Source organism: Syngnathus acus, chromosome 6 (genome assembly GCF_901709675.1).
Source record: "Syngnathus acus chromosome 6, fSynAcu1.2, whole genome shotgun sequence".
In the NCBI taxonomy this organism is placed as follows: domain Eukaryota; kingdom Metazoa; phylum Chordata; class Actinopteri; order Syngnathiformes; family Syngnathidae; genus Syngnathus; species Syngnathus acus.
The window spans coordinates 13,554,659-13,580,320 of record NC_051092.1 but is presented as its reverse complement, the minus strand read 5'-3'; the positions used below and the strand labels follow the sequence as shown (position 1 = coordinate 13,580,320).

The following is a 25,662-nucleotide window of genomic DNA, read 5'->3' as shown; positions in this document are numbered from 1 at the left end:
TTTCTAGGTCAATTTAAAAAAATCGCACATGCGCACAGGAGTGGATGACGTCACAGCCCTGGTCAGTGGCGTTGACAGAGGTTTCTGCTGCCATTCAAAACTGACCGGTCGGTTGCAGCTTGGCTGTCCTGCATCATGTTCAGAGCAGCCGTCCGATTGTCTTCCTCCGGTGTTCGGAGTTTGACACGTACAAAACCGGCCTGCCAAGGTATTTCTTACCAATATTTGTTCGACGCGGTTACCTTAGAAGCTAAGGAAGTTGCAGTGACTTATAGCGGACACATCAGGCTACCCTCGCGATTCCGGTGCTAGCTAACGTTAGCTCGCCCAACTATTGCTTTCAAATACTGAATTACGCCTACCACTATTTTGCGTGATAAGCGTGTAATCAACTCAAACTACTACCAGTCGTTTAACATTTGAGCGTAATGGCATTTTAAGGCCCTTTAGGTGAGCTTTGTTCGGCGCGTGTCCTTGCCGTGACCCAGTTGAAAGTGTCATGCGTGGGGCCTATTGGTAGTGCTGCTAATGCTAACAGTTTGCGCTAACAAAGTCACTTTTCCCCCCAGCAGGATGTCAAAAATGTATTTATGACGTTTACGTGTGCTATCGTGTCGCATTGGCTATTGATGAACGTTTTAAATGTGGTTTTAATTTGTTGGCGCGTTGCTCCTCTGACCAGGACACCCTTCGCCATTGAGTGATAAGCAATGATAACACTTATTCTTTATAACAAACTGTAAAATAACAATCTGACTGGTTGTCTTTCATTTGCTGCAGACAGTGTGACCTTCAGTTTTACCTACAGTGCATTAAATACAGATTCTGTATCATTGACCCCTGGCAGGTGTCTTGGCCTCAAGGTGCTATTCCCACGGGACACAGGAGACAGATGAGGAGTTTGATGCACGCTGGGTCACCTATTTCAACAAGCCAGACATCGATGCGTGGGAGCTGAGAAAAGGTAAACATTGTCAGATATGATGACGTATCAAGGTAGCTGTGAGTTGTTTGCGTGGATTTTCTCCACCTGCTATTTTTGCCCATATCTCAAAAACATGCCTTGTAGGTTCATTGAAGACTGTATATTGCCCACCTGGCAGCTAGTCTAGGTTTCTTGCCCTAAAGTCAGCTGGACTCCAGCTCACCTACAACCCTAGTGAGATGAGGAAAAGTGGTATAGAAAAGGGACCTGCAGTGTCAGTTAATGGCTTTTACCGAATGGCACCACATATTTCTGCAGGGAAAACATGAGCTGTCTATTTAAGATGCTGTATTCATGTATTCAAAGGAATGATACACGTGCAAATTTATTTGGCCACAACGTCTATGTCAGGTTTAAATCGCTGACTGAACAACTATTAAGAGAAGAGCATCAGCAAACAAATCACAAGTGAGACAGAATATCAAGTCTTTTCTCGCGAGGAGTGCAGTACAGATAGTTTACAACAATCTCACAACACTCAATATCTGTGTACACTCCCGCTCTTTTTATTTGGATTTGCCCTACCCACAATTGTGAGGCAAAAGCCCCTAAAGGAAGGGGGGGGAGCACGTGGGCTTTGCCTCGTAAGCAAAATAATAAGAACGTGAGAAAAAGGAGTTTGAGTTGAGAAGAGAAAGTCCTTGAGCTCTAGCAAGGGAGGTTTTACGACCTTGAGTAGGATGAGACAAGCTAGGTTATTAATTACTGGATACGCACAAACATAATCTAACGATCAAGATAGCTTGGAAAACCCAGACTTTGATGGTCACTTGTAGGTTCATCTGAAGTGCAAGACAGCAATGAGGCATGTTGTCTAACAAAGCGGTCTTTGTTAAGAAGGAACTGTCTCGGTAGATGTCTTCTTTTTGCTGAGTTATCAGCTGCGTCCTGTCTGACCTCTCTCCTGGCCCAGCCGTACCTTTTCTCTTCTGTGGTACATCATAAAAACAGCAAGGCCAAACAGCAAGCATATATTGCAGTAATATTGCGGTAAAGCATTGATTAGAGAACGCATGATAACATATATATACATTTTTCTAACAATTCCCCCCTGAGTATCATAAGTTCTCAGAGACCATCTTATCACCGAAAACCGGCCACTTCAAAAAGATTTTCAGCCGTAGGATCACAAGTATGAGCACAAATAAGTTTACACCAAGAAAGGATAAACGTTGCGATACTATCATTCGGAAACACCCAGCTCTGGTAAGAAGTCTGTAGACCCAAGTGCAAAAATTCCATCATCATCATCGTTATCATCAACATGCTGGCGTTCAGACATTAGAGGCATACCCCGGCCATCTTGTCTTCCATGGGCGATATTGCTGTAGTGATGAGACGATTAAACAGAGCACGGAGACATGGAATACAACAACAACCACACAAGGTGAGTATAGCAGTAATTGAGGACACAAGGGCTTTATACTTCCCAAAAGCAGTCATCCACTTGTTGTGCTCTTTCATCCTCGTTTTGAGGGATTGCAAGCTTGCAATCGCCTTCGTCAGGCTCCCATCAGGGGCGGTGTCATTCTGGATGAAGGTGCAGCATTGTTCCCTGAACATTGCGTAGACCCTTCCTTTCTCAGACAACAACATAACAAGAGCATTGCGGTTCTGGATTGACATTAGGGAAGGCGTGGCTAGCTGTTCGTGCACTGCCTCAAGTCCCGCTTGTGTCCTTTGCCCAATTTCTGCATGTTGCAATGGTTGTAATGTATCATGTCGACGTTCTTGTTCATCGTACACCACCAGCAAATGGAAGACTCCCATCCTGCTACAATTTGGTCAATTAATTCTTATTAATCAGGAACTCCTCTGGGGACTCTGATTGCATCAATTTCAGTCAGATCATTGTCGCCTCTCAAATTTAAAGACATTTTGTTTGTTTGTTTTTCCAGCTTTTTCCCAGATCTTGGCATGTTGATACATATACAATTTAGCTTGACTACATTCTCTGAAAGCAATGGCTTCTTTTTTCTTTTTTCAATGGATATTACTATATAGAATGCTCTGTCACACATTTCACAATCAGTAGATGTGACAGATTTCACGCAATCTTTGGTCAATGGCAACGATACAACATAAAGAATCGGTTGCAAATCCATACATATGAAATATTCAATTTTTGCTTCTTGTCTTTACAGCTTGTTTTGCCATTAGCAATCAATTGTTTCGTTTTTCAGTAACTCTTATAGTTACCTGAAACAAAATATCCACATTAATTTTAGATATAATCATCCCATTCTTTAACATCTACAGTGGTTGTTGACAAAGTACACATATAAACATCATATTTTCATTGCAGTCCAGATCCGACACAGCAGATCATCCTGCAAAGGTCAAATTGATCTTTTAAACAACATTGTTTCCTTTTTTCTTTTTTATTTCTACCAAATTTTAATCATCCTTAGTTTCCCACTTGGTTCCAAAACATGGTAATCTATATTGTCGCCCAAACAATTTTATACGGGGTTAAACCCACAGTAATTGTAATATTTATGAACAGTTTGACCGGGTCTAAACATTTTGTCCATGATCTTCCAGTTTTTTCCATGCACATTTTCACACTTTATGTCCTGTCATGAGAATTAATTTCTGAAATCTCATATCTCGGCATTATTTCTTTACATAACGTTTTTTGCCACTGTTAAGGCATTCAGTGTTTTTGTTGAAGCCAATTCAAACCATTTTGAGAATGCATCTATTATGACCAGGCATTATAACCCTGTGGATTGTGATTAGCACATGTTAAACTCTACAAAAATTTAGTTTTATAAATGTTTTGAATATGAATCAATTCATATGTTGTATAAAGCTGACTGAACTGCCCCATTATCCCCCCTCTTGAGCCATGCGACACACAACCATGGCTCAACATCGCTGCCCACTTGTATAGGTTTTTTGTAGGATAGGTCAGTCTTCTGGTCATTTATAGATACCATTCCCCACTCTGGCCCCCTTTTCGTCCATAATCGAATTTCAGCCTATGGACTTTGTCGCTGCACATCTTTAAAAACGTTTCAGTAATTTAATCTGCTTCTTGTGTGTACAAAATTTGAAGCGTCTTTTGCACTACAGCTATGCGGTTCCGTCCGCAAGCTTGTTACCTCTTGGCACCTTATCAGTCTCATGTGTGCCCTGCACACGTGCATATAGCTATTTTTCGTGGCAATTGGACTGCTTCCACAACTAGCGTAGTTGTAGTTTCTTGTAGTTTTTTGCAGTTTCTTTTCAATCATTCTCTCATCGTTTATCACAAGAATCTTAGCAATTTGAATGAAAATCAAAATGTATGTTTTATTTTACTCAATTGTATGATTTAGAGCATCCATATGTAGTAAAGTGTTGTATTACTACATATGATTTCATCTTCATTTAATTTGACACACCTTTCAAAATGCTTCTCAGTGTCCCAGTGCACACATGCTTTGCGTGTGTAACTGGTTGTCTCAACCCGTGTTCCACATCCTAATCTTTTCTCCCTCAAGGTGTCAAACCAATCAAGATAAAAAGATAAAAACCAACAAAATAACCGCCAGTAAATTAATATAATAGTCAATTGTTGTTGTTTCTTAACTTTAACTAACTCAATCACTCTCTTATTCTGAAATGTAAAAACTTGTGTAGTCTTGACACAACCAATCGACTATTTCTTCCAAATTTAGTTTTGAAATGTTATTTAATAATTTTGCTTCATCCAATTCCAGAAAGCAAGTTCTTTCCATCTCTCAAATTTTGTTTCATCAGGGCTAGGCATTAATGCATTGTGGACCAGTTTCTGCCCACAAAAAATTGCTCGCCTTTCTTTTCTTCTTATTTTCACAAAATTGCTTTTGTTTTGCGGTGCAAATCAGATAGACTACAGTCTAGCAAATTCTTTTGTGCACCTACATTAGCCAATTTTAACACATAACACTGACAGCACACAGACAACACAAAAACTTACAGCAGAGACACAGCTCACAAACAATACCAACAAACAACGCTGCGCAAACGTCATCCTCTATTTTGACGTTTTGATTACACTTTTTTTTCTCATCAGCGCCTGTTATCCTTCATGCAAATATTGTCACATCTTCCTTAAGCATCACCCTGTTTCAAATATTCAAACATTCTCTGAGAAACTCACACTTTCCCTGCTTCGCCCGCAGCCATAGCACCCCTCGTGCGAGGGGGGGGCGCAGCATCAATGTTGATTGGTCACAGGCTGGCCATTTCCTGCAACAACCATGATGCCGGCCCACCGCCCACACGAGCATAGCAAAGGCCCACGTGCACAGCCCCGCCCCGAGACTACGCGCGAACGCAGGCACGCTTATCAGTCTCACCTTCTCAAAGGGCAGGCCAACTTTGCTGTTGCCCCCTTCATCATGTTCACATTCGACATCTTTCACTGTCTTCTACACAACATTTGCTGTCTCTTATTCTCATCCTATCAAACCACCGTTCTAGTCACTTTCTGCCACACACGTCTTATTCTCTCTACTTCCACACACTGCTCATCTTAGTTTCTCCAACCAACTTAAACACATCATCGTCTACTTCTCAATTTCCCTATTATCGCTCAACAGCCTCCTGAACATTCTCCATTACTGATTTCTTCCATAGGACCCACATCGCACTCACACTCATACACACAACATTCATGAGGATCCTCTGCGCGCACACGCACACACACCAACACAAAAGGATGACGCACAACATACGTATAAGACCACATAGATCCCACTAAGAACAACTTTTTGCTCGTCTTACTTGTCAGATTTATTCTTTATTTTACTTTTAGAAGCTATTTGTAATTCTTTTCCATTTATTTAGCCAATTTTAACTTCAGTGTTTCTTTATCTTACTTTATCCTTTTAACACAAATATCTCCTGTATATTTAAGCTAATTTCTCTTTAATTTTGGCAGCCAGGTTCCCACTTCATTACATGGAAACCTGATTTGATTTGGTTTTGGCCTAGCCATAACTGTCTTTGTTAATTTGTGCAGTCACGTGCCATGTGACCGTTTTCTCCGCAATTCCAGCATTCTATTGGAGGTTGCACAACTCCTCTTCCTCGGCCTCTAAAGCCTCCTCTGTTAGACATTGCTCGCCCTCTCTGGCCTTTCTGTCCTCTGCCTGCATTTTGGTAAAAAGTGTCACTATCCTGGTCTACCAGAAAAGTGTCTTTTGTAGCTTTCATTCGTTTTCGTTTTTGTTTGTCTATTACTACTTTTTCCGCATGGAGGGCATGATTTATGTATTCCTCCAAAGTTCCGGTGTTCATGCCTATATAATGTTTGATCACCCAGCCTTGTATTGCTGGTCTGGACCCTGCGTGGATGGCATTTTTTAATTGCTGTTGATAAGCACCTTGAGGCGCATTATCTTCCACCAGTCCACTGTGTGTTTTAAACACTTTTGTCATTCGCACTCGATACTCATCAAAGGTTTCATTATCATTTTGCTTTGTTCTCCCTATTTCTGTATAATTTGCTCTGATTTCCTTTGACCAATCCATTTCTAGCGGGCTTTTCTGCCTAGTGGCTCTGTCCATCAACCCATAAGGAGGAGGTGATTCCTCAATTTTGTGTGTGTCATGTATTTGCGGATACAACTTCGCTATGATCTTTAGTTTTGAATTTGTAGCATGTGTTTTCTCTTCCCGCTCTTGTACTTCTTCTAGTTCTCCCTCAAATTTATATTTTTTAACCCATTTATCGAAATCTTTTTTTTTTTTTTTTTTAAGTCGGTCGGGATCCTGCCTTTCAATTATTTTCCAATCTTTGCATTTTAGTTCATGTCGGGGTAGGGACTTTCGCTTACTATTTAAGTTTCCCATGGTTTATTTTTCTAAATTTTGGAGTTGGTAGTTTGAATGGCACCTACAGTGTCCTAAAACCAACTTTATTCACAGGACAGTGGTTAAAAGTTCGATGTGTGGTAAGTCTCCTTTCACCTCCCCGAAGGGAGCGGAGAGTTCTTGCCTCTGCCCCCACACAAAGCCACTGTTTACAATCCTGTGTGCTTATATAGAGGAGCGCTCAAATGAGATCACTCTCAGTCAAACCGTACACAAACACAAACACACCACGCGCGTTTTTTTTTTTTTTAGGAATAACAGAGGAGTCCGCCCCTCCCACTGCGGAATTTAACTAACGTACAAGTTAGGGGGCTCCACAACGCCCCCGCGGAATTTAACTGCTCCTATTGCACTTGATAGGGTCTAGAATTCTCAAGGTCTTTAAGTGACGTCTTGTCACTGCTCGTTTTAAGTGACCTCGTCACCGCTCATTCATTAGGTGACCTCTTGTCACCGCTCAACCATTTCTTTTTAGTAGAATTAATATTCCTACTCACGGTCTGCTGATTCTCCTCCTCGGATAGCCTCGTCAACCCTCCCGGTGTCCAGCCGGACTGATCGAGACAGTCCCGTCAAAGGGCTTTTGTTTACCTCGGCCGAGGATTTTCGCCTGTGTCGAAGAGTCCGCTGGAACCGTTCAAGGTGTGTCGAGGTCCCGGAACGAGCCCCCAATTTCTGTCAGGTTTAAATCGCTGACTGAACAACTATTAAGAGAAGAGCATCAGCAAACAAATCACAAGTGAGACAGAATATCAAGTCTTTTCTCGCGAGGAGTGCAGTACAGATAGTTTACAACAATCTCACAACACTCAATATCTGTGTACACTCCCGCTCTTTTTATTTGGATTTGCCCTACCCACAATTGTGAGGCAAAAGCCCCTAAAGGAAGGGGGGGGAGCACGTGGGCTTTGCCTCGTAAGCAAAATAATAAGAACGTGAGAAAAAGGAGTTTGAGTTGAGAAGAGAAAGTCCTTGAGCTCTAGCAAGGGAGGTTTTACGACCTTGAGTAGGATGAGACAAGCTAGGTTATTAATTACTGGATACGCACAAACATAATCTAACGATCAAGATAGCTTGGAAAACCCAGACTTTGATGGTCACTTGTAGGTTCATCTGAAGTGCAAGACAGCAATGAGGCATGTTGTCTAACAAAGCGGTCTTTGTTAAGAAGGAACTGTCTCGGTAGATGTCTTCTTTTTGCTGAGTTATCAGCTGCGTCCTGTCTGACCTCTCTCCTGGCCCAGCCGTACCTTTTCTCTTCTGTGGTACATCATAAAAACAGCAAGGCCAAACAGCAAGCATATATTGCAGTAATATTGCGGTAAAGCATTGATTAGAGAACGCATGATAACATATATATACATTTTTCTAACAGTCTATCAAAAGACGATGGAGTACAAGTAACAAAGATTCTTACCAAGAACTTGAGAATGTTCAGTCCTGCTCGTTCACCCTGCTGCTATCAAATGCAATAGTTATCATTTTGTGTCATGTTGGGAAAAAAAAAACATTCTGTCTGCAAATGGAAAAGTTTCTAATGTGTGTGACAATTGTGCATTTTAGGGATGAATACATTGTCTGGTTACGATCTGGTACCCGAGCCAAAGATTCTCGAGGCAGCGCTGCGAGCTTGTCGAAGGTTAAACGACTTGGCCAGTGCGATCCGAATTCTCGAAGCGGTCAAAGTGAGAGGATACGCTGCCCATCATCATCTATCTTTATCTAGTTGATTATTAACTGGCTACTACCTGTTACACTTCTCAGGATAAAGCTGGCCCACACAAAGAGATCTACCCGTACCTTCTTCAAGAACTTAGGCCAACATTAGACGAGCTCGGAATTTCAACACCCGAAGAGCTCGGTATCGACAAAGTCTGAGTAAGCTATCTGAGCCCATGTTTTCCTCGTTTTATCACTAGATGTCAGTTTCCTGCAATGCTGTTTGTTTTGTCTTTCAGATCAAGTGACGGTGGATGTCCTAAGAATGCAGAATCTGTCTACATGTTTGCCTCATCCGTCTGATATTTAATTTTACCTTTATTAAGTTCTTTTGCTTGTAAAATATTGATGAATCTAATAAAGGACAATTTATCTGTAACGCTTGCAAGATTTTCGGAATACTGTTTTAAAAGAAAAAGTTAATTACGTAAGGAAGCAATACAAAAGAGGCTGCTTTTGTGAAGTTCGGTTTTTGCCACCAGAGGGCAGAATTTTCATGTTATTCAAAAGCCATACTTGTGGTTCTGTGTTTTCATTTCACAATGTTCAGCAGCTCAAATAAATGAGTTCAAATGGCACATTGGTTTCACATTGTAATCAATCCAACACGTGAATTAAAATACCAAAACCACACGACTAAATGATGTGATGGATTATTATTGGTAGATATTGTTTTAGGGAATACAGTTCTAAACATTGCTGTTAAGCAAAAATAGGAATAAATTAACGTGACTTCTCAAAAGCAACTGTGCTGAAAAAAAAAAAGGTTAGCACAACGTGATGTGTCTTCAGAATTGTCCAAATTCATTCAAACTCAATTTAAAGTGCCTCTGATTAACTCCATGGGAATTTTTGATGTTCCTGAAACTTTTTCTGACATTTCCATAGTAACAGCACAAGCCATGGTTCGCAGGGAACTTTCACAGCATTTGAGGAATCATGTGCCATCTCATCCCACCTGACATTGTAAAGTTATAACCTCTAAACTCCTTATTGCGGTAATTACGAAAGAGAAAAACTATTAAAAGAAACTTAATTCAGAAAAAGGCGAAAGGAAATACCTTAAATATCCAAAATATTACATGCATGATAATGAGGGGTTGAAAGTATTTATATAATCAGACTAAAAATAACACTGAAATGAAATTCATCATACTCACCAGAGATGTTTATTATCAAATGACTTAATGTTTTTAACCAATCACGGGACGGAATAATCTTGACGTCATGGAGGCTGCCTCACCCTGTGAGGATAAAGATGATTGGTTAAAAAAACAGTCCAATTGGAGGCCACCACTACCTATTTTACAAGGCAATTGGCATTGTAGATCGACATGGCAGAAAAAACCCCCCATCCACACCCAATTGAAACGAAGAGAAAAGACTTGAGAATAATAATAAATAATCTTTTACTTTTTACTGAACAAGTATGAGACTTTAATTTGTAAATGCATTCAGTGCGGTGAATGCCTTGCTTGCAATGCAGTCATAAGTATGCAATATTCTTGTAAAAGTACAATATAGCCCATTGACAGCTGTTCCTTTGAGCCTTACAGCACCTTTAGGTTGCTGTAGGTGTCTGCAAGTAAACCCACTTTTACAAGCAGTGGGCGGACCTCTTTCATTCATTCATTTACACAAGTTGGGGGTGTAAAAGGGAAGAAGAAAAAAGACAATTCAAGATGTTTGTAGTTTCCAAGCGCTGTGACTACGCAGTTTGTTCATGACCCCACCTCCTGCTCTTCATCGTCCTCCCCTCCTCGTCACGGCTTGTTCTCCTAAAACAAGAAGAGCCCAAGCAACCAAGTCACTTTGGTTCGGAGCCACCTTTCCCGTCCGAAAGGTTCGTGCGATGCTATTCGTTTGCGTTGGGCCCAAGAAGAAGGAACAAGCCGATCGGAGATGATGGATTACTCCAAGGGGCAAATGGTGAGTGTCGACGACCGCTCGGTTCGAGGCTTACCCCGACAAAGCGCTGTAGGCCACATATCTACTCGTTTACCTCACCCTTGGTTGCTTTTAACCTTGTAACCAATAGCGGCACACTTGTCTTAACGATGATCTTTTTTATGCTACCCTTAATTAGCTGCTTTTCTCGCACCGAACATTGACAGAAATATCGTGGTAGATTGTTTCCCATTTTTACACAGGACGCAGAAATGGTCGTTTAGAAAGTTTCCTGTCTTGTATTTGTTGTATTTCATGTTGCAGATCAATTGCTTTTTAAACAAACACGTGTTTTATTCCACAATTTGCTGCCTCAATGTGGAAAAGGTTCACTTTAAAATGAATGAACACCTCACATGAACAGGAAATTATCTATCTATCTATCTATCTATCTATCTATCTATCTATCTATCTATCTATCTATCTATCTATCTATCTATCTATCTATCTATCTATCTATCATGAATGATAAACACCAAATGTTTGAATCCACATTAGTTGTGATAGATAAAGAAATAAAAGGAATTAAACTATTTTGAATGAACACAAAAATGTGCCACAGCAGCTTATTTTCTTATGCCACCCTGCATCATTCGCATTGAAAAAAATAAATGAATAAATAAAGAAATAAAATCCACCAAAAAAAAAGCCATAAATTGTTCACGTGAAAATGACTATTGGCTACCTAATTTCTTAAAACTACAGAGCTAGCAATACTCATCGGTTTCAGATGTGCAATTTCTTACCCATATTTTAACATTTGTTGGTTACATTGAAAACGTATTAAATCAATATTAAATTTTTATGCTTGGTGGCCTACAGGATGCAGACGAATCTTTGAGTAGCAATCAGAGATATACCTTAAAAGGGAAAATTTATAATTGCATTCTAATCGCTAAAATGTGCATGTAGCTTCTCCTAGACTGGTACAAACTGTATGCCACACACACTGGCATTTTGACCATAGAGAGAAAATAATGTGATGATCCCGCGCAGCTATTCAAGTTAGGCACGCTCACCAGGTGGCAACGTAACATGGCCGCAAGTGGCTTTCACATCTCGCTACACAGCGTAAATGCAATTTTTAGGCTATTATATACGGTAAGCTATCATGTATTTATCTTTCTCAGAGAGTTATTTAAAAAAAAAAAAAGAAAGAAAAATAATTAAAATTTACATTTGAATCAAATTCCTTTAAATTGAAGCCATAGCATTGTGTATGTCACAGTCCAGCTTATCTGAGGAGGGCAGCTCCACAAGGTGCCCCCAGTCCAGTCCGGCCGGCCTGAAGCTGGAAGCATTGATGGAGCACCTCCAGAGACAGCAAGAAGCCAAACAGGATATGAACCTTCAAGAGAAACACCTCCTTCAAGCTCAGCTCCTCTTCGCCCAACACGCTGCTGCTGCTGCGAGGGCCCAGCCGGGCTCCAGGCCGGACCTATTCAGCAAAGTGGACGGACTCACTCAGCAAGCTTTGAGCAACCATCTAAGCACAGTTCATGCCAGGGAAGAAGAAGAAGACGATGAGGAGGAGGATGGTGAGGATGATGATGACGGTGACTCTGATGAGGAGGAGATGGGGGCTGATGCGGAGGAGAGCGGGCCTCATCAGGAGGTCAAAAAGGCCCGACTGCCGCAGGTTCCCGACCCCCCTTTCAGCACTTACCCCGGGCCTCAACCGGCAGCCGGCAAGTCGTCTCCTCCTCCTCCTCCTCCTCCTCCTGTAGCCATAAAACAAGAGCATGAAGAGAAGCAATTGCTGGATCCCATCGGCCCGACCGCCTTCACGTCACCCAACGGCTTCACCGATTGGGCCTATGACGAGCCTCTGAAACAAGTAAGCATCTTCTATCTTAAATTGAACATCTGTAACGACCTCCATGGGAAGCTTTGCTTCTGGGAGGAAAAAAAAAAAGTTCTTTTGGCAAAACGCCCAGTGTAATAGTTCTCTATTACCACTCACAGCGGAGACCATCTAGTTCATTTATACCTTCCACTCTTGATAAAATGCCACCAGCTTGGTTAATCCCTCTTGGCTGCCATCCAAGCCACTGTACTGTAACTCCAAAGCAATGTGTGTGTGTATTCATTGACAAGGGGTCACCACTGGTTTGGTAACTATGTAGATGATTGCCACAATACACGCTAATTGCAGATCAGTAGATTTTCCCACATCACACCAACAAACAAAATGTCACAGACAGGATTGTATGATTTTTTTTTTTTTTTGGGTGAACAGTTATTAAATATTCAATATTAAAATATGTATGGCCATTTCTAGTTGAACATTTCCCTCAAACTAGACAAAACTTCTATCCTCTATTCAGAGTGAGTAATATCAGTGCCGTACTGATGAACTTAACGTAACTCTTCTCATAAATCATGCCACCAATGTAAATTGAAATAATGATCTTACCTGAAATTACTCATAAATGAAATCTGATCCTATTTGATTAAACACAAAGTTATTTTGTTGTATAAATGGCAATGGGTGGATACATGGTCATTTTACCCCCTGCCAATTAGTGAAAGAACATTTAATAGTTCAGTGTAACACCATACACATAGCAAGATCAACAAAAATAATCATTACTCTGGGACAAAATAAATGTACAACCGCTAATGTTTCACGCTATAAACACTGCAGTAGATACCTGTTCTGAATGTCTTCCAATGTGTGTTTTTCTGGTTAACCAAAGCCAATCTAACAACAACACACACACACACACACACACACACACACCCCTCCCCCACGGAGGCCCCCACGTCAAAACAATATATTCTGATGAATGAAGTCAAAAGACCGAGGGGCTGCCGGGCAGATGCCTCACAGCATGCAATTGTAAAGTTGACTTACTGTGCAGTTTCAGAAGAATTGAGGTGGGGGCTTTGGTGCACTTCCATTATATTTATTTTATTTCCTCATTCAGTTCACTGACTCCCTTGTCTTTGTTTTTTTGTTTTTTTTATTCATTACACCCTGAAATAACTCGTTGCTAAGATAGCTGCAGTTCAGTGAATAGCCCTGCATAATTTACTTGTCTCCTAGCAACATTAAATGGCTCTGTAATTCACATGCAAGTAATCAATACATGATGACAACGAGAACTCGAGTCCCTTCTTCAGTCTCTTCTTAAAACACCACTCTCAATTTAAATCACATGCCGTGAAAAAAAATACATCGCAAAATCGTTAAATGTTTTTGGCCCAGTTTAATTCTCTCTTTGGCTTGAAGCGCCATGATCCATTTGGAGTCAAGTCAAACTGTGATTTTTCACAAGGTCTTTATATGTGAGGTGCGGGCTATCACCTGCAAGTGAAAATTCTCAGATGTAGATTCCCTTTTGGATCTCATCCATCAGCTATTGCAACTGGATTTAAATCCAGCTCTGATTGTTGTTAGAAATGCTGAGTCCACCAAACGTTTGCGAAGCAAACGGTATATAATGGCTGCTGTGAGCATTCTGTTCATTTGTGTCTTTTTAGCCCTGTTAGTCATTGTTAGGCTCAGGCATTACAGTAAAAGATTCCCCCACACTGGACAGTCATTGTTCATCCTTTGTGTGCGGTCTCACTGTGTAAAAGCCTTCTGTGGTACTTTACAAGGGGGGGCCCCTTTTGCTCAGCAAGGGGCCGGATAAATGTTCTTGACTTGTATCGGGGATTAAAGGAAGAATAATTTGATTTGAATGACAATTTTAGTCCCCCCCTGCTGTTCTCTTGAAGTGGTACATTTTCACTTTTGCTCTGTTGAATGATTTTATAATGAGGCCTTTAAGAATCAATTAAAGCAGGGGTCTCAAACTCCAGTCCTCGGGGGCCTGGAGTTATCAGGCTCCTGCAGAACGTGAGGATGAACTGATCATTTGAATTAGGTGTGTTTAACGAGGGAAACTTGGAAAACATGTAGGAATGCGGCCCCCGGGGACTGGAGTTTGAGACCCCTGAATTAAAGACAAGGGTGGGTGTCTGGAATGAAGCCTCATATTAAAAAAGCAAATAGGGTTTAGTAAAAGTGATGTCCTACAAGTAGTAAAAAGTTTTTGGTGAAACAAAAGAAACTTTTTGCTGACCTACGTACTGAATACGATCAGCATTCCCAGGGTTGGTTGTGTGAAAGCTCTGTGAGCAATTAACTGCCAGATCTTTTGTTAATAGAGCCACAGTAGGTGTCACTTGCTCATCAATAAGGGGGGGAAGGGTTTTATTTCCATTTGATGCTGAAAGGACTGGGATGTTTATCTACCTTGGCGTCAATAGAGTTTCTACGCGGGGGAGTAGAAGGCCCTTTATTAGAAATTCTAAGCCCAGCTATTACATGTGTCAAGCTACCCCAGGGTGAGGAGGCTGCAGATAATCATTTAGTTGAAGCTGCATATATAGGAAGACATTTTGGAAATATGTGTGGTGTTTACATGGGTGCTTTTGAGTCACACCAGATGAAACTGTGTTGTATTTTTTTTTTTTGTATTTCTTTTTATTTTTTTATTTTTTTTATTTTACAAAAGACTTCAAAAAATGGCACTGTGGATTGTAGAGGGGAGCAATTAGTCAAATTCACAAACCCCATGTGAAGAAAAATTATTTCAACAACTGTTTTATGTCAGTTTTTCGAGACTGCTCAGTAAAACGCCCCCTTTGTTGAAGCTACCGTGGAAAAGTCTACTAAATAATTCCCAGTCGAGGCTAATATGAGTTGTTTCTACTATAAACACAAAGGGAGTTATAGTTTATGTTTTTGTGTTGTTTTGGTTCCCATGTGTTTTATAGCTGAGAGTGTAAAATGCTGTTATGGGACCATTCCTTGAACCACAGTTTGGGTTGTCAAGCGAAAACAACGCAGATGTTACAATCCCCATCAGAGCAATAACCAAAACATTCCATTATTTTGATGAACCACAAGTGTGATAAATAGACAAGACCATCCCCGTCCATGTTATGTTGTCTAAAACACACTATTGTTTTAATACCAAACATCAAATTGAACTGAATCGTGAGCCACGTATGACGACAAAGCCGACCGGTAACGGTTGTAGTGACAACAGTGACGTCAAACGGTGGATGAATTATGCGCACGGCCCAAATTCTCTTCACTGAACACTTTCTCATTGCTATCATCTCTCTGCTGTTCACGCGCGTCTGAGGAACAGTAACATCTCAGCGGGGCTTTTCCTCACGGTTGAACACTCTGTTCCGTTTTAGCCTCTAACTGTCACATTAAGTAGGAGCGCATGGAGCAATAACATGTCACATTAAACTACATCATGACAATGGAACCTTCTCCCTCACCTCCTTCTCACTGGCTCTCAGCAAAGTCCCCCCCCCCCCCTTTAAATGATGTATTATGTATACACAGTAGAGCAATACAGGCACCCTTTCTATGGGGGGAGGTAAGCAAGGGGGGAGTAAAGTCCACTAGCCCGGACGATAACCAATGGAATATTTTAAGAGGAATTGTACTATTTTGCCTAACAGAATAACTTTCTGACCATACCTGCTGAGCAGCATTATAACGTTATTTCATCGGCAAAACTCCCGGCAATTGTTTTTATTTTTATTTATTCATTGATTGGACTTAGTCCACTATGCACTCTTCTCTCTTCCTACTGTTAGAGAGCTACCATCTGGGCTGATGAGAATGAAGGCGGAAGAGGCAGAGCCGAACCATCCAGGGACTTTGCAAAGGTCAGTGGATTGAGCGGGGACCCCATTTCTCGTTATGACGAGACATGATGCTAATGAGAATTTTTTTTTTTTTTTGCGGCGTAGCTTTACGTACTGGACATGGACCCGCAGCGTAAAGAATTTCTTGATGATCTTTTTATCTTCATGCAAAAACGAGGTCAGATGCTCTTTTTTTTTTTTTTTTTTTTTTTTTATTAAAGCTGCTTAGAATTTTGGTAATCTAACTTTTACAGACAAATGTCATATTTTAGTAGGTGACGACTCTCAGGGTTTACTTTACCTTAATATTTAGCCACATTTTTCATTCGTAAATTTTGTTTAATATTAAATTGTAAGAGACTCATACTAAAATGTTAGCACCTAGTCAAGCTACAGTGTTTTCCGTAACTATAAAAGTTGTTTTCAAGCCTTCAAATTTGTATTACACTGAAAACCAAAAATTACAATTCGTCATATTTTCCACTATAATTCACAATGTTGTATGATTATACAAAGTGGATAACCAGCATAATCCACACGCGGTTCAAGCCGATCATGTTTCACAGATTTCATACAACAAATAGTCGGCCCATCAAAGAGGTCACACACAGGCCAACCGTGCATGTGTTGATGCTTAGCCCAAACTAATCTTATTTCTACAACTGGTATTAAGCCTTCTTCATTAAATGGCTTTACGACAGAGGCTCAGGCTCTGCGGTGTTAGCTGTCAACGCCGTGATTGGCAGCCACTCTCTCTCCCACCCCAACCCCCACGCTGTGCTCAAATCAATTCTCAAACAAAGCATTTGCTGTGGAATTACTCCACCCCCAACATCTGAAATAAACCTCATTAGAAGAGGATATGCACATAGATTGCTCATGCTGAGTCTTTTTTCACCCGCCATTAATATCTGGCCTTAAAGTGAGGAAAGTAGACGGCATGTTGACCTTCTCGTCTTTTAATAGCCGCTTATTCCTATTTATGCAAATTACTCAAAGCTGCAATTTAACGGAATTTAAGTCATTATATTTCTTGTTTTGCTTCCTTCAGGGACGCCCGTGAACCGGATTCCCATTATGGCCAAACAGGTGCTTGACCTGTACAAACTTTACAAGCTTGTGACAGAGAAAGGAGGCCTAGTGGAGGTCATCAACAAGAAGATTTGGAGGGAGATCACCAGAGGTCTTAACCTCCCCACGTCCATTACCAGCGCAGCTTTCACTCTGCGCACGCAGTACGTGTCTGAACTAATAATATGTGGGTTTATTATTACCCCAACAGTCTCAAAACCATCCGGATGGTACACTTGCTTGTGATAAGGCACACAGTGTCCCTTCCATGCCCTGGCAGCCCTAGTTTATCTAATGATAGCGCAAATCATTTATTACTCCCACAATGGGGACATTTACATGTTACAACAGCAAAGAGCAAAGTCAAGAAACTCTATACTGTTAAAAAAAAAAAAGTGCATTTTTATATTAATAGCACATGTTGATTTTGTCTAATTTATCAAAATTTGAACTTTAGCCAGTGTCCAAACTCTAAACAATAAATTACATTTTCCAACTATAGGGGGTGCGCTAGAGCAAATATTTTTTTTGTTAAAAAATAAAACAAAAAACAACGCTGAGTTTAAATGTGAATTCTTTAGGTATATGAAGTACCTGTACCCTTTTGAGTGCGAAAAGAAAGGCCTGAGTTCTCCAGGGGAGCTCCAGGCGGCCATCGACAGTAACCGCAGAGAAGGTCGACGTCCCAGCTATACCAACAGCCTGTATCGTTGCTACTCGACGTCTCCAAACTCCGCTCCGCACAATCTTCTCTCATCGCCCACGATGCATACTCCCACCTCTGGACACAACACTTCCAGTCAGTCAATCAGCCCGAATGTGAAAAAAAATCCAGGTATGATTAGCACATTTTATTTTTGTTTTCCTTTTCCTCATTTCATTTTCTCTCATTTTTAAATGGGCATTCTACACAATGCTACAGATGAGGTTTCAACTCCAGTGATACCCAGCCGACTGCCCATGTCACTGGCACTGGGGCAGCAGAACCAGCAACATCAGCAGCAACAGTTGGCCCAAGCCGCCACTCTGGAGCATTTACGAGAGAGGCTGGAGCGCAGCGTAGGGGGGGCGGCTGTTGCTGACGGCCCAGAGAAGAAAATGATGCGTCTGGCAGAAGAGCAGCAGCGCCTCATGCAGCAGGCGCTCCAGCAAAACCTACTAGCGATGGCCTCCCATTTCAATCCCCTGAACTTCAAACTCAACAATGGTCATGGTGAGTTCTCCTTCGCATTGGCATTCATGAGAGGCGGCCATTTAACGCAAATGTTTGCATTGCTGTCCCACAGAGAGCAAACAAGATTTGTCCCTGAGTATCTCGACCAGTGGAGCAGCCAGTATTAGTGTTTCTGTGGAAGTCAATGGTACCATGTACTCGGGTAAGTTGCTCATTCTGTACATTTTCTTTGATCACTCCAAACACATTGCAAAACAACTTTCCACCAGTGAAATGAATGGACAATGTCGTTAATTCATTCCAGAAAAAAAATTTGAATTTTTAAAATGTGGAAAAAATGGTATTTTACTTTGTAACGGTTTGTAGTAATAATTTAATAAATTACCTCATTGGCCAATGACATTGTGCTCCTCATGTTTTGCGTGTCTTGGCCACCCAGGGGCAGTATAGTGCAGACTTACATGAGTGACAAAGAAGAGTTTCACAACTAAGATACTCATGAATACTTAATTGATTATCTGAGCCCTTAGAGTGATCTCATTTTCTCATGTCCCTTTCCACGTCCACTAGGCGGCATATCAGCAGGACATCTGACGTAATACACTTGCACTTGTCTTTGTCAACAGGAACATTGTTTGCTCAGAAGTCCAGCGCTCCAGTGGTTTCACAGGCTGTAACTCCAGCAGGGACGAGCGGTTTCAGTGCCTTCTCCTCCTCTCACAGCCCCTCCTCTTCATCCTCCACCTCCTCAAAGGGACCAAATTAAAGATCAGTTATTGGTTGTTTTTTTTCTTACTCCGTTCTTACCTTTGTCATTGAGCGGTGTACATTATCTCTAGTCAGGCAAGAACTGTTTGAAATATGTCTAATTTCTTGTTCTTTCATCCTTGACACACTTAGATGTTTTTCACGATACGTTTGCTGTTAGTTTGCATTAATGTTGTCAAGCGCGTGGCCTCGGAAATCTTCTAAACGTAACTTGTTAAGCTTAGTTCCTGATGTTTATTTTAATCGTAGTGATGTTCACATGTGTCTTTAGTGCTAAGAGAGAATCAACGCTGTTTTGTAGCATCGATAGCTATTTGTCATCCTGTTCTATTGCCTCTAGAACAGCGGTGTTGCCAAAGTGAATGACGACCAAAAAAAGCCTTAGCTCAGTGTCATAGTTCTGTTTCGTGACCAGTAGATATGATTTAAACCGACAGGTGGCTGGTTACCGCGGGTAGCGTTTTCATGGCGACCTTCAGGGAAATTTGTACACTTTCAGGTACCACAGGACCTTATGTATTTAGAAGGAATTTTAGAAACATTTGCTGGTTGGAGTTTTTATTTGTATTTTGTTTTCCTTATTTAATTACTGTAGTTCTGCCTTGAACTTATCTGCTGGGAGTCGTTTGTGTAGAACAGATGCCAGACTTACCTCATTTGCTCAATTGTTGTTTTGAGGAGGGAGGGGAATTTCTGAACTCAGGAATGTCCACTGGACCCGTAAATGTGCCGTGATGTATTTTTGTATAGGTGACGAATGTATCATTACTGACCTCACGTCGGACTGAACCAGTGCTACCTCAATCCTTGAGAGAAATATGCAATTCTTAAAACGGCAGGCGCTGATGTGGCCATCTGCTAACTTGTACTGTAAGTGGACAATCAAGTAGAATTGCAAGCAAATGTTACTGACGACTTGACAAGTGTAAACACCAAGGCCCCGTTTTGGTCTTTGACAACATATTTGTTGGATGTACGGTCATGTGGAATAAAATAATCGTGTGCTGCACAATATTATCTACTACTATGTACTATCAGAAAAGATTCAAGATTCAAGAGTTTTTATTCGCCATGTTTGAGCGTGCCAAACAAGGAATTTGACTTCGGTAAAACACACCCTCTGTTCAACATATAGGTGACTAACAACACTCAGGACATGTGAATAATGGCAAAAACAGTGTAGACAAATTCAAAAGGTGTGAAGAGCAGGATGTTATTGCACAGTAATGCCTCTGAGACTCTATGAGTGGTGTGAGTTCATCAGAGCAACAGCCTGGGGGAAGAAGCTGTCTCGGTGTCTGCTGGTTTTGGCGTACCGAGCTCTATAACGCCGTCCGGAGGGGAGTAGTTCAAACAGACTGCAACCTGGGTGAGAAGGGTCTGTAGAGATGTTCCTTGCACGTTTCCTGGTCCTGGACAGGTACAAGTCTTGGATAGAAGGGAGGTTGATTCCAATGATCTTTTCTGCAGTCCTGATTGTCCGTTGCAGTCTGTGCTTGTCTTGTTTGGAGGCTGATCCAAACCAGACAGTGATGGAGGTGCAGAGGACAGACTGGATGATGGCAGTGTAGAAGGTCTTCAGAAGCTCTCGCGGCAGGTTGAACTTCTTGAGCTGTCTCAGGAAGTACAGCCTCTGCTGGGCCTTCTTCCGGACAGAGTCTATGTGGCCGGTCCATTTCAGGTCCCGAGAGATTGTGGTTCCCAGGAACTTGAAGGTGTTCAATATAATTATAGTAGTCAAAAATTAAAGCTGCTATACCCCAAAAGAAAAGAAGGTAGAAGTATACACTTGAACACAAATGAAAGGTCTGATGCAACAATGAGAAGGTCGCCGGAGTCAAAGTACAAATTATATGAACCTTTTCAGTGCTCAGACAATTTTTAACCAATCGCTCACAAGCCTATGTGTAATATAGTACTCCCATGTCACAAAAACAGTCAGGCTGAATGCATTTTAAAAGATGACTTAGCCAAGGTAACTGAGTTCAAAGTTTTAATCAGTACACATTTTATTTCTTTTTTTATTCAAAGCTTCAAGATAACCAATTCAAGGTACTTCAGGAAGTTGGTTTCAAAGGTTATAGGTGGATGTATAACAGTTAAATAATGTACTTAAAATCGTTACTTGTTTTCCTCACTGCTTATGTGAATGTTTAAGTGGTGCATCTGGAATAGCATTAACCTTTAGGTACACAACTCCGTCATAAACTCAAAATTTTTGTTTGACATTATCGATTCATATTTTTGAAGTCAAGTCTGTGTTTACTGGCAGGGATATTTCAAACTGCTACTTTTGCTTTCCTAAATGGATACAGCAAATTAAATACAGTGTCTTGAGATCCGACTTTAACGTTTTTCGAGATGCAGTCTGTTGTAAGTCTACTGTTTAATGTGAACTGCTCGTCAAAAAGGAGGCTTCAAGCTGCCAGCCGCTCCCAGTTGTTAACGATCAAGTCATCTCTATGCTAAGAAACAATAATAAATGCTATAGAATACACAAAGTCTACAACACATGTAGACAGACAATCTAAAAACGTTCAGTCATTTTTCTTCATCTGCAAAAACGTGTGCAGTTTACAGATGAATTAGGACCGTCTCTGTGAATCACAGTTCATCTGTATTATGCTGCCCCCAGATGGCCAAGGCAAAGCACAAGAGTTATAATGAATTAAATTTGTAAGAACAGAAAACATAAACTACAACTAAGATTGCAGGGGCGGCGGGGATGAGGTCACAGGCACAGATTGTGGGATTTATTGTCAGGGTAGGTTGCTACGTGGTGATGCTGCTGGATTGACAGCTGGTATGGTGTAGGCTTGGAAAGAAGCACACAGAGAGGCATTATGAGATGGAGATCACCGCCCGTAGACTCCACCCTCTGGATTGCAGTAATACTGCCATACTGATTCTGGATGAGGAACTGACTGGAGCAACTATGGTAATCTTGTTTTCATGTGATTTTATTCCCAAGGAAGAACCTCCAGCTCTGTGCTGTCATATCCAACTCTATCTACACTTTTGCACAGACCTCACAACTCAATCAAGATGCTTTGACAGTACCGCTGGAAGCTGAGAACGTGCCTTGCCATATTTAAATTTGCTTTGTTTATTGTACGGTTGACGTTGAGAGCCATGCCTTATCACGACGAGGAGTATCCGGGCCAGCCTCTGTGGTGCTGTTTTGCTGCAAGGGTATGATCGAAGTCATCATTGTCATCCTCTTCTTCTGGCTTCTCGTGCAGGTGCTCTTCACCAGACAACTCGAAGGTAAAATCAGGAAGTTTTCAGTATGTTCTGTATGCATATGTCCCCAAATATTTGTGTTTTTATTTTTCATCACAGTTCATCTTCAAATTCTCCTTCTGGTTGGGTTGATCACTTTCTGTCTGAGCTTGCTCCTGGGATGTATTCTGTGCTGGTGGCGAAGTCACATTTGTTGCGATGAAGACAAAGAAAGCGGGATGTCATCTGAGCCTGTGACCTTAGAGCGCTGCGTGCCCTCCTCGGCGATCCCCTCGTCATCTTCCAGGCTTCAATACGACGAGCTGGACGGAGATACGCTGGACTACACGACCACGTTCACCAGCCCCGCCCCTTTTGATGAGGAATTTACCTCCTGGTCTTGCTCTACTGAAGCCCGTTGTGCATCTGAGAAGAAGGAGCAGACCAAGACTTTTTTCTCTCTGCGCCGCCTCAGCAGTCCACCTCTTTATAAATCCATCGATAACAACCATACTTCTCTGCCTTCTCTCCCCAAACTGCTATCCAAGTCTCTGCAAAGACGGTGCACTGTGACCGGCACCAGACACTCTCCGAGCACGTCCGACGAACCCATCCCATTGGTTTCATTGGACTACGGCTCCAGACGCCAACCGTCAATATCGACGACACCTCACCTCAATTTTACAATATTCTTCTCCCCAGACAGACGAACCTTGACAATCACAGTCCTCAGCCTCACGGGGTCACCACACAGGTTGGATGATGTGTCAATACGAGCCTGTCTTCCACCTCTCCATCCCTCTTTTATACAAGCATCAATCCAGAGCAACTTCAGTCAAGTCCTGGTTTTAAACGTAAACTCTGCAGAGGAGCTCCAAAGGTGTACTCTAAGACTAGCGGTGGACACGCAGGATACACAAGGATTGACGGGCATCGCGCTGGGGGAGCTGCAGGCTGAATGTGGAGGAGGAGACTGGAATACAAGCCATGAGATTCACTTCACAAAAGAGCTCCATTCAAACAAAAAGGTTGTGGTCCATAGACGAATGATGTTGGTTCTCATTGGGTCAAAAGTCAACAATTCTAAAGTCTTATTTATTTATTTATTTATTTATTAATTATTAATATTATTATTATTATTATTATATTTACTTAATACAGAATTGTCTCACTAGTGAGGACAAAGCGCGTACTAGTAGCCACATGGACAATTCAGAGCCTTAGTCGGAAATGAAATGAACATATAACCTGTACAACTCATAAACCATTTCCTGTTTCCTCTCTCTGAATTTGTGCCCTTTACTCAGAATGCGATCTACCAAGATGTACAGATGTGTAAGGGGCTTAGCTGTCCTCCACAGATCCTCATTCTGCTACACTATAACCTTCACACACATCGGCTCAAGGTGGCCGTCCTGAGGGCCGACAACCTGGAGAATCTCGTCCATACGTCCGCCGCACTAGGTAAACTCGGTCTAGCCGCTTGAACTTGTCACCCCGTGACTTCCTGACACCGTACATTTAGACATTATGTAAGCTGGAGAGGTAAAATAGTTCCCTTTTGCTTTTAATGTTAAGGGGATTATGGGATGTCTTACACGATCCGAATGAAGTGGGTTATCATCCCTTTTAAAATGACATTGTGGTTTAATCCGTTACTAGTCACAATCCTCATAGAAAAGTATTTCAATCTCCAGGGTACTGATAATCTTTATTTGCATTACCATGTCTGGACATGATGTTCATGGCAGTGGGCGGCCATTATCATCTCAATTTCATGTGCAGACCATGGCGTAATTCTGATTAGAAGAGGTTAAGCCTGTAAATATGGGTCTAATTGATATTTACATAACAATACAGAATGCTGTATATAAATGAAGTTTGTATCAAACATATATTAAGTGATAAGTATGAGAAGAAAAAACAAAAAACAGGAGTACATCATAGCTGCATTTGTTGGATTTATTGAAATTATTTTGTGTTGAAGTAACAAAAGAGCAATTCGTGGAACAATCAAAAATCAAGTTCTTGTTCATTTTTTAAAGCTAGAGATTGGCAAGTACCGATATCGGTAGTGGAACCGAATTAGAAAGAAGGCTGGAGAATTGCCATTAATTTCATGCAATTTTAAGGAAAATTCCTATATTGAATAAAGGTCTTAATAAGCTGTCAGTTTTTTGGGAGGGAAATTTTACATATAAAAATACCAGTGGTATTGCCACTTGTTATTAGCAATTACTCAAGATTTGAGAACCGGTCTGAAAAAAAAGTGATATCGAACATCCCTAATTAAAACTATAGTGCCTAAATAAATGAATAACGTAAAAAGGTTTTATGTTTTAAAGTGTAACTAAAAGTGAGAGCATAGGATAGTCTATTATTATTCCCCATGTCGTTGACTATCAGTATTTGTTTACAGACTACCAGGTGGTGATTAAGTTGCATCATGAGGGACTCACCATAAGCAGCAGGGAAACAAAAGGAACCTCGTTTGCTGTGTGGAACTCCTACTTCCTGTTTGACCTTCCTCCAGGAGACATCAGTCACTTACCACTCATGTTGGAGTTTATAATCATGCAGGTACCCGCATTAGACATTCTAACTGATCGTGAATCTTTTTATCAGTCCTTTGCATTTGAAGGAATTAAATTTCCTCCTTTCCCACATGACAGAGTCGTGCACGGTCACAATGTAAAATCCTCGGTCGAGTCCTCATCGGTGCTGAGGCTGCAGAGGCGGGATGTGCTCACTGGAGGGACACGTGCAGTCGACAAGAGGAGCAGTCATTTTGGCACACGGTTCAACTAGAACCTTCATAGAAAAATATGGGCAAGATGTACTGTTTATGATCTCCATCCCACATGCCAAGTTGGAATTTGCCATGAAGTGCCGGCGACTTGGCCTTTGAGGTCTCAGCATGTGTGTTGTTGTGCATGTTTAAATAAAACCAATGCAATAGTTTTAAAAAATGACACCAAGATATACTATTTATTAACTTTTTCCACCTTCATGAGCCATAATCTGCGCAAATAAATCAGACACACTTTACAAATTGGCAGGTGCAGAGAAGAAATGCTAGGCTCACTGCTAGCTTTCTATGCCTACGTCGGGTGAGTTCCAGCAGTTTTCCTCGGGTCCGATTATTTATCCATCAGAGAGAGGGTCATAGGTCAAATTATAGCATGTAGACAAAAAATTGCTCTACACCTTGTTGATTAATGTAGGAGCTGGGATTAGTGTGCACACATGTGTGAGCATAATGGAT

General features: G+C 41.3%; 3 protein-coding genes across 4 annotated transcripts; all 3 read left to right on the top strand.

The window, feature by feature from the left end:
* Positions 1-24: 24 nt before the first annotated feature.
* LOC119124731 (cytochrome c oxidase subunit 5A, mitochondrial) lies at positions 25-9,129 on the top strand. Of its 2 annotated transcripts, none has more exons than XM_037254968.1 (5): positions 25-208; positions 848-964; positions 8,396-8,517; positions 8,597-8,710; positions 8,791-9,129. In XM_037254968.1, exons 1-4 carry the CDS (start codon positions 136-138, stop codon positions 8,708-8,710), a joined length of 426 nt encoding a protein of 141 aa, XP_037110863.1. In that variant the 5' UTR covers positions 25-135; the 3' UTR covers positions 8,791-9,129. The 2 variants fall into 2 exon arrangements, with proteins under 2 accessions (XP_037110863.1, XP_037110864.1); XM_037254969.1 differs by having other exon boundaries at positions 8,597-8,719.
* Positions 9,130-10,318: 1,189 nt separating this feature from the next.
* On the top strand, positions 10,319-20,187 carry LOC119124765 (AT-rich interactive domain-containing protein 3B-like). Its single transcript, XM_037255029.1, has 9 exons — positions 10,319-10,480; positions 11,727-12,335; positions 16,112-16,183; positions 16,268-16,340; positions 17,214-17,397; positions 17,815-18,068; positions 18,156-18,446; positions 18,520-18,609; positions 19,034-20,187. The coding sequence occupies exons 1-9, from the start codon at positions 10,454-10,456 to the stop codon at positions 19,171-19,173; spliced, it is 1,740 nt and encodes a 579-aa protein (XP_037110924.1). The 5' UTR covers positions 10,319-10,453; the 3' UTR covers positions 19,174-20,187.
* On the top strand, positions 19,916-25,385 carry syt18b (synaptotagmin XVIIIb). The gene is made up of 6 exons (XM_037255030.1): positions 19,916-20,045; positions 22,147-22,442; positions 22,518-23,425; positions 23,705-23,861; positions 24,817-24,977; positions 25,070-25,385. Exons 2-6 carry the CDS (start codon positions 22,370-22,372, stop codon positions 25,214-25,216), a joined length of 1,446 nt encoding a protein of 481 aa, XP_037110925.1. The 5' UTR covers positions 19,916-20,045; positions 22,147-22,369; the 3' UTR covers positions 25,217-25,385.
* The last annotated feature ends 277 nt before the right edge of the window (positions 25,386-25,662 follow it).

What these genes read in the sequence shown, in the direction of transcription:
- LOC119124731 (XM_037254968.1), top strand. Translation starts at nt 136, where the DNA reads ATGTTCAGAGCAGCCGTCCGATTGTCTTCCTCCGGTGTTCGGAGTTTG. An exon ending in TGCGTGGGAGCTGAGAAAAG is followed by an intron (nt 965 to 8,395) that starts GTAAACATTGTC and finishes TGTGCATTTTAG; the next exon opens with GGATGAATACATTGTCTGGT. An exon ending in GAATTCTCGAAGCGGTCAAA is followed by an intron (nt 8,518 to 8,596) that starts GTGAGAGGATAC and finishes TACACTTCTCAG; the next exon opens with GATAAAGCTGGCCCACACAA.
- LOC119124765 (XM_037255029.1), top strand. Translation starts at nt 10,454, where the DNA reads ATGATGGATTACTCCAAGGGGCAAATG. An exon ending in CATCCAGGGACTTTGCAAAG is followed by an intron (nt 16,184 to 16,267) that starts GTCAGTGGATTG and finishes TTTGCGGCGTAG; the next exon opens with CTTTACGTACTGGACATGGA. An exon ending in CAAACTCAACAATGGTCATG is followed by an intron (nt 18,447 to 18,519) that starts GTGAGTTCTCCT and finishes GCTGTCCCACAG; the next exon opens with AGAGCAAACAAGATTTGTCC.
- syt18b (XM_037255030.1), top strand. Translation starts at nt 22,370, where the DNA reads ATGATCGAAGTCATCATTGTCATCCTCTTCTTCTGGCTTCTCGTGCAG. An exon ending in AGCTCCATTCAAACAAAAAG is followed by an intron (nt 23,426 to 23,704) that starts GTTGTGGTCCAT and finishes CCCTTTACTCAG; the next exon opens with AATGCGATCTACCAAGATGT. An exon ending in TGGAGTTTATAATCATGCAG is followed by an intron (nt 24,978 to 25,069) that starts GTACCCGCATTA and finishes CCCACATGACAG; the next exon opens with AGTCGTGCACGGTCACAATG.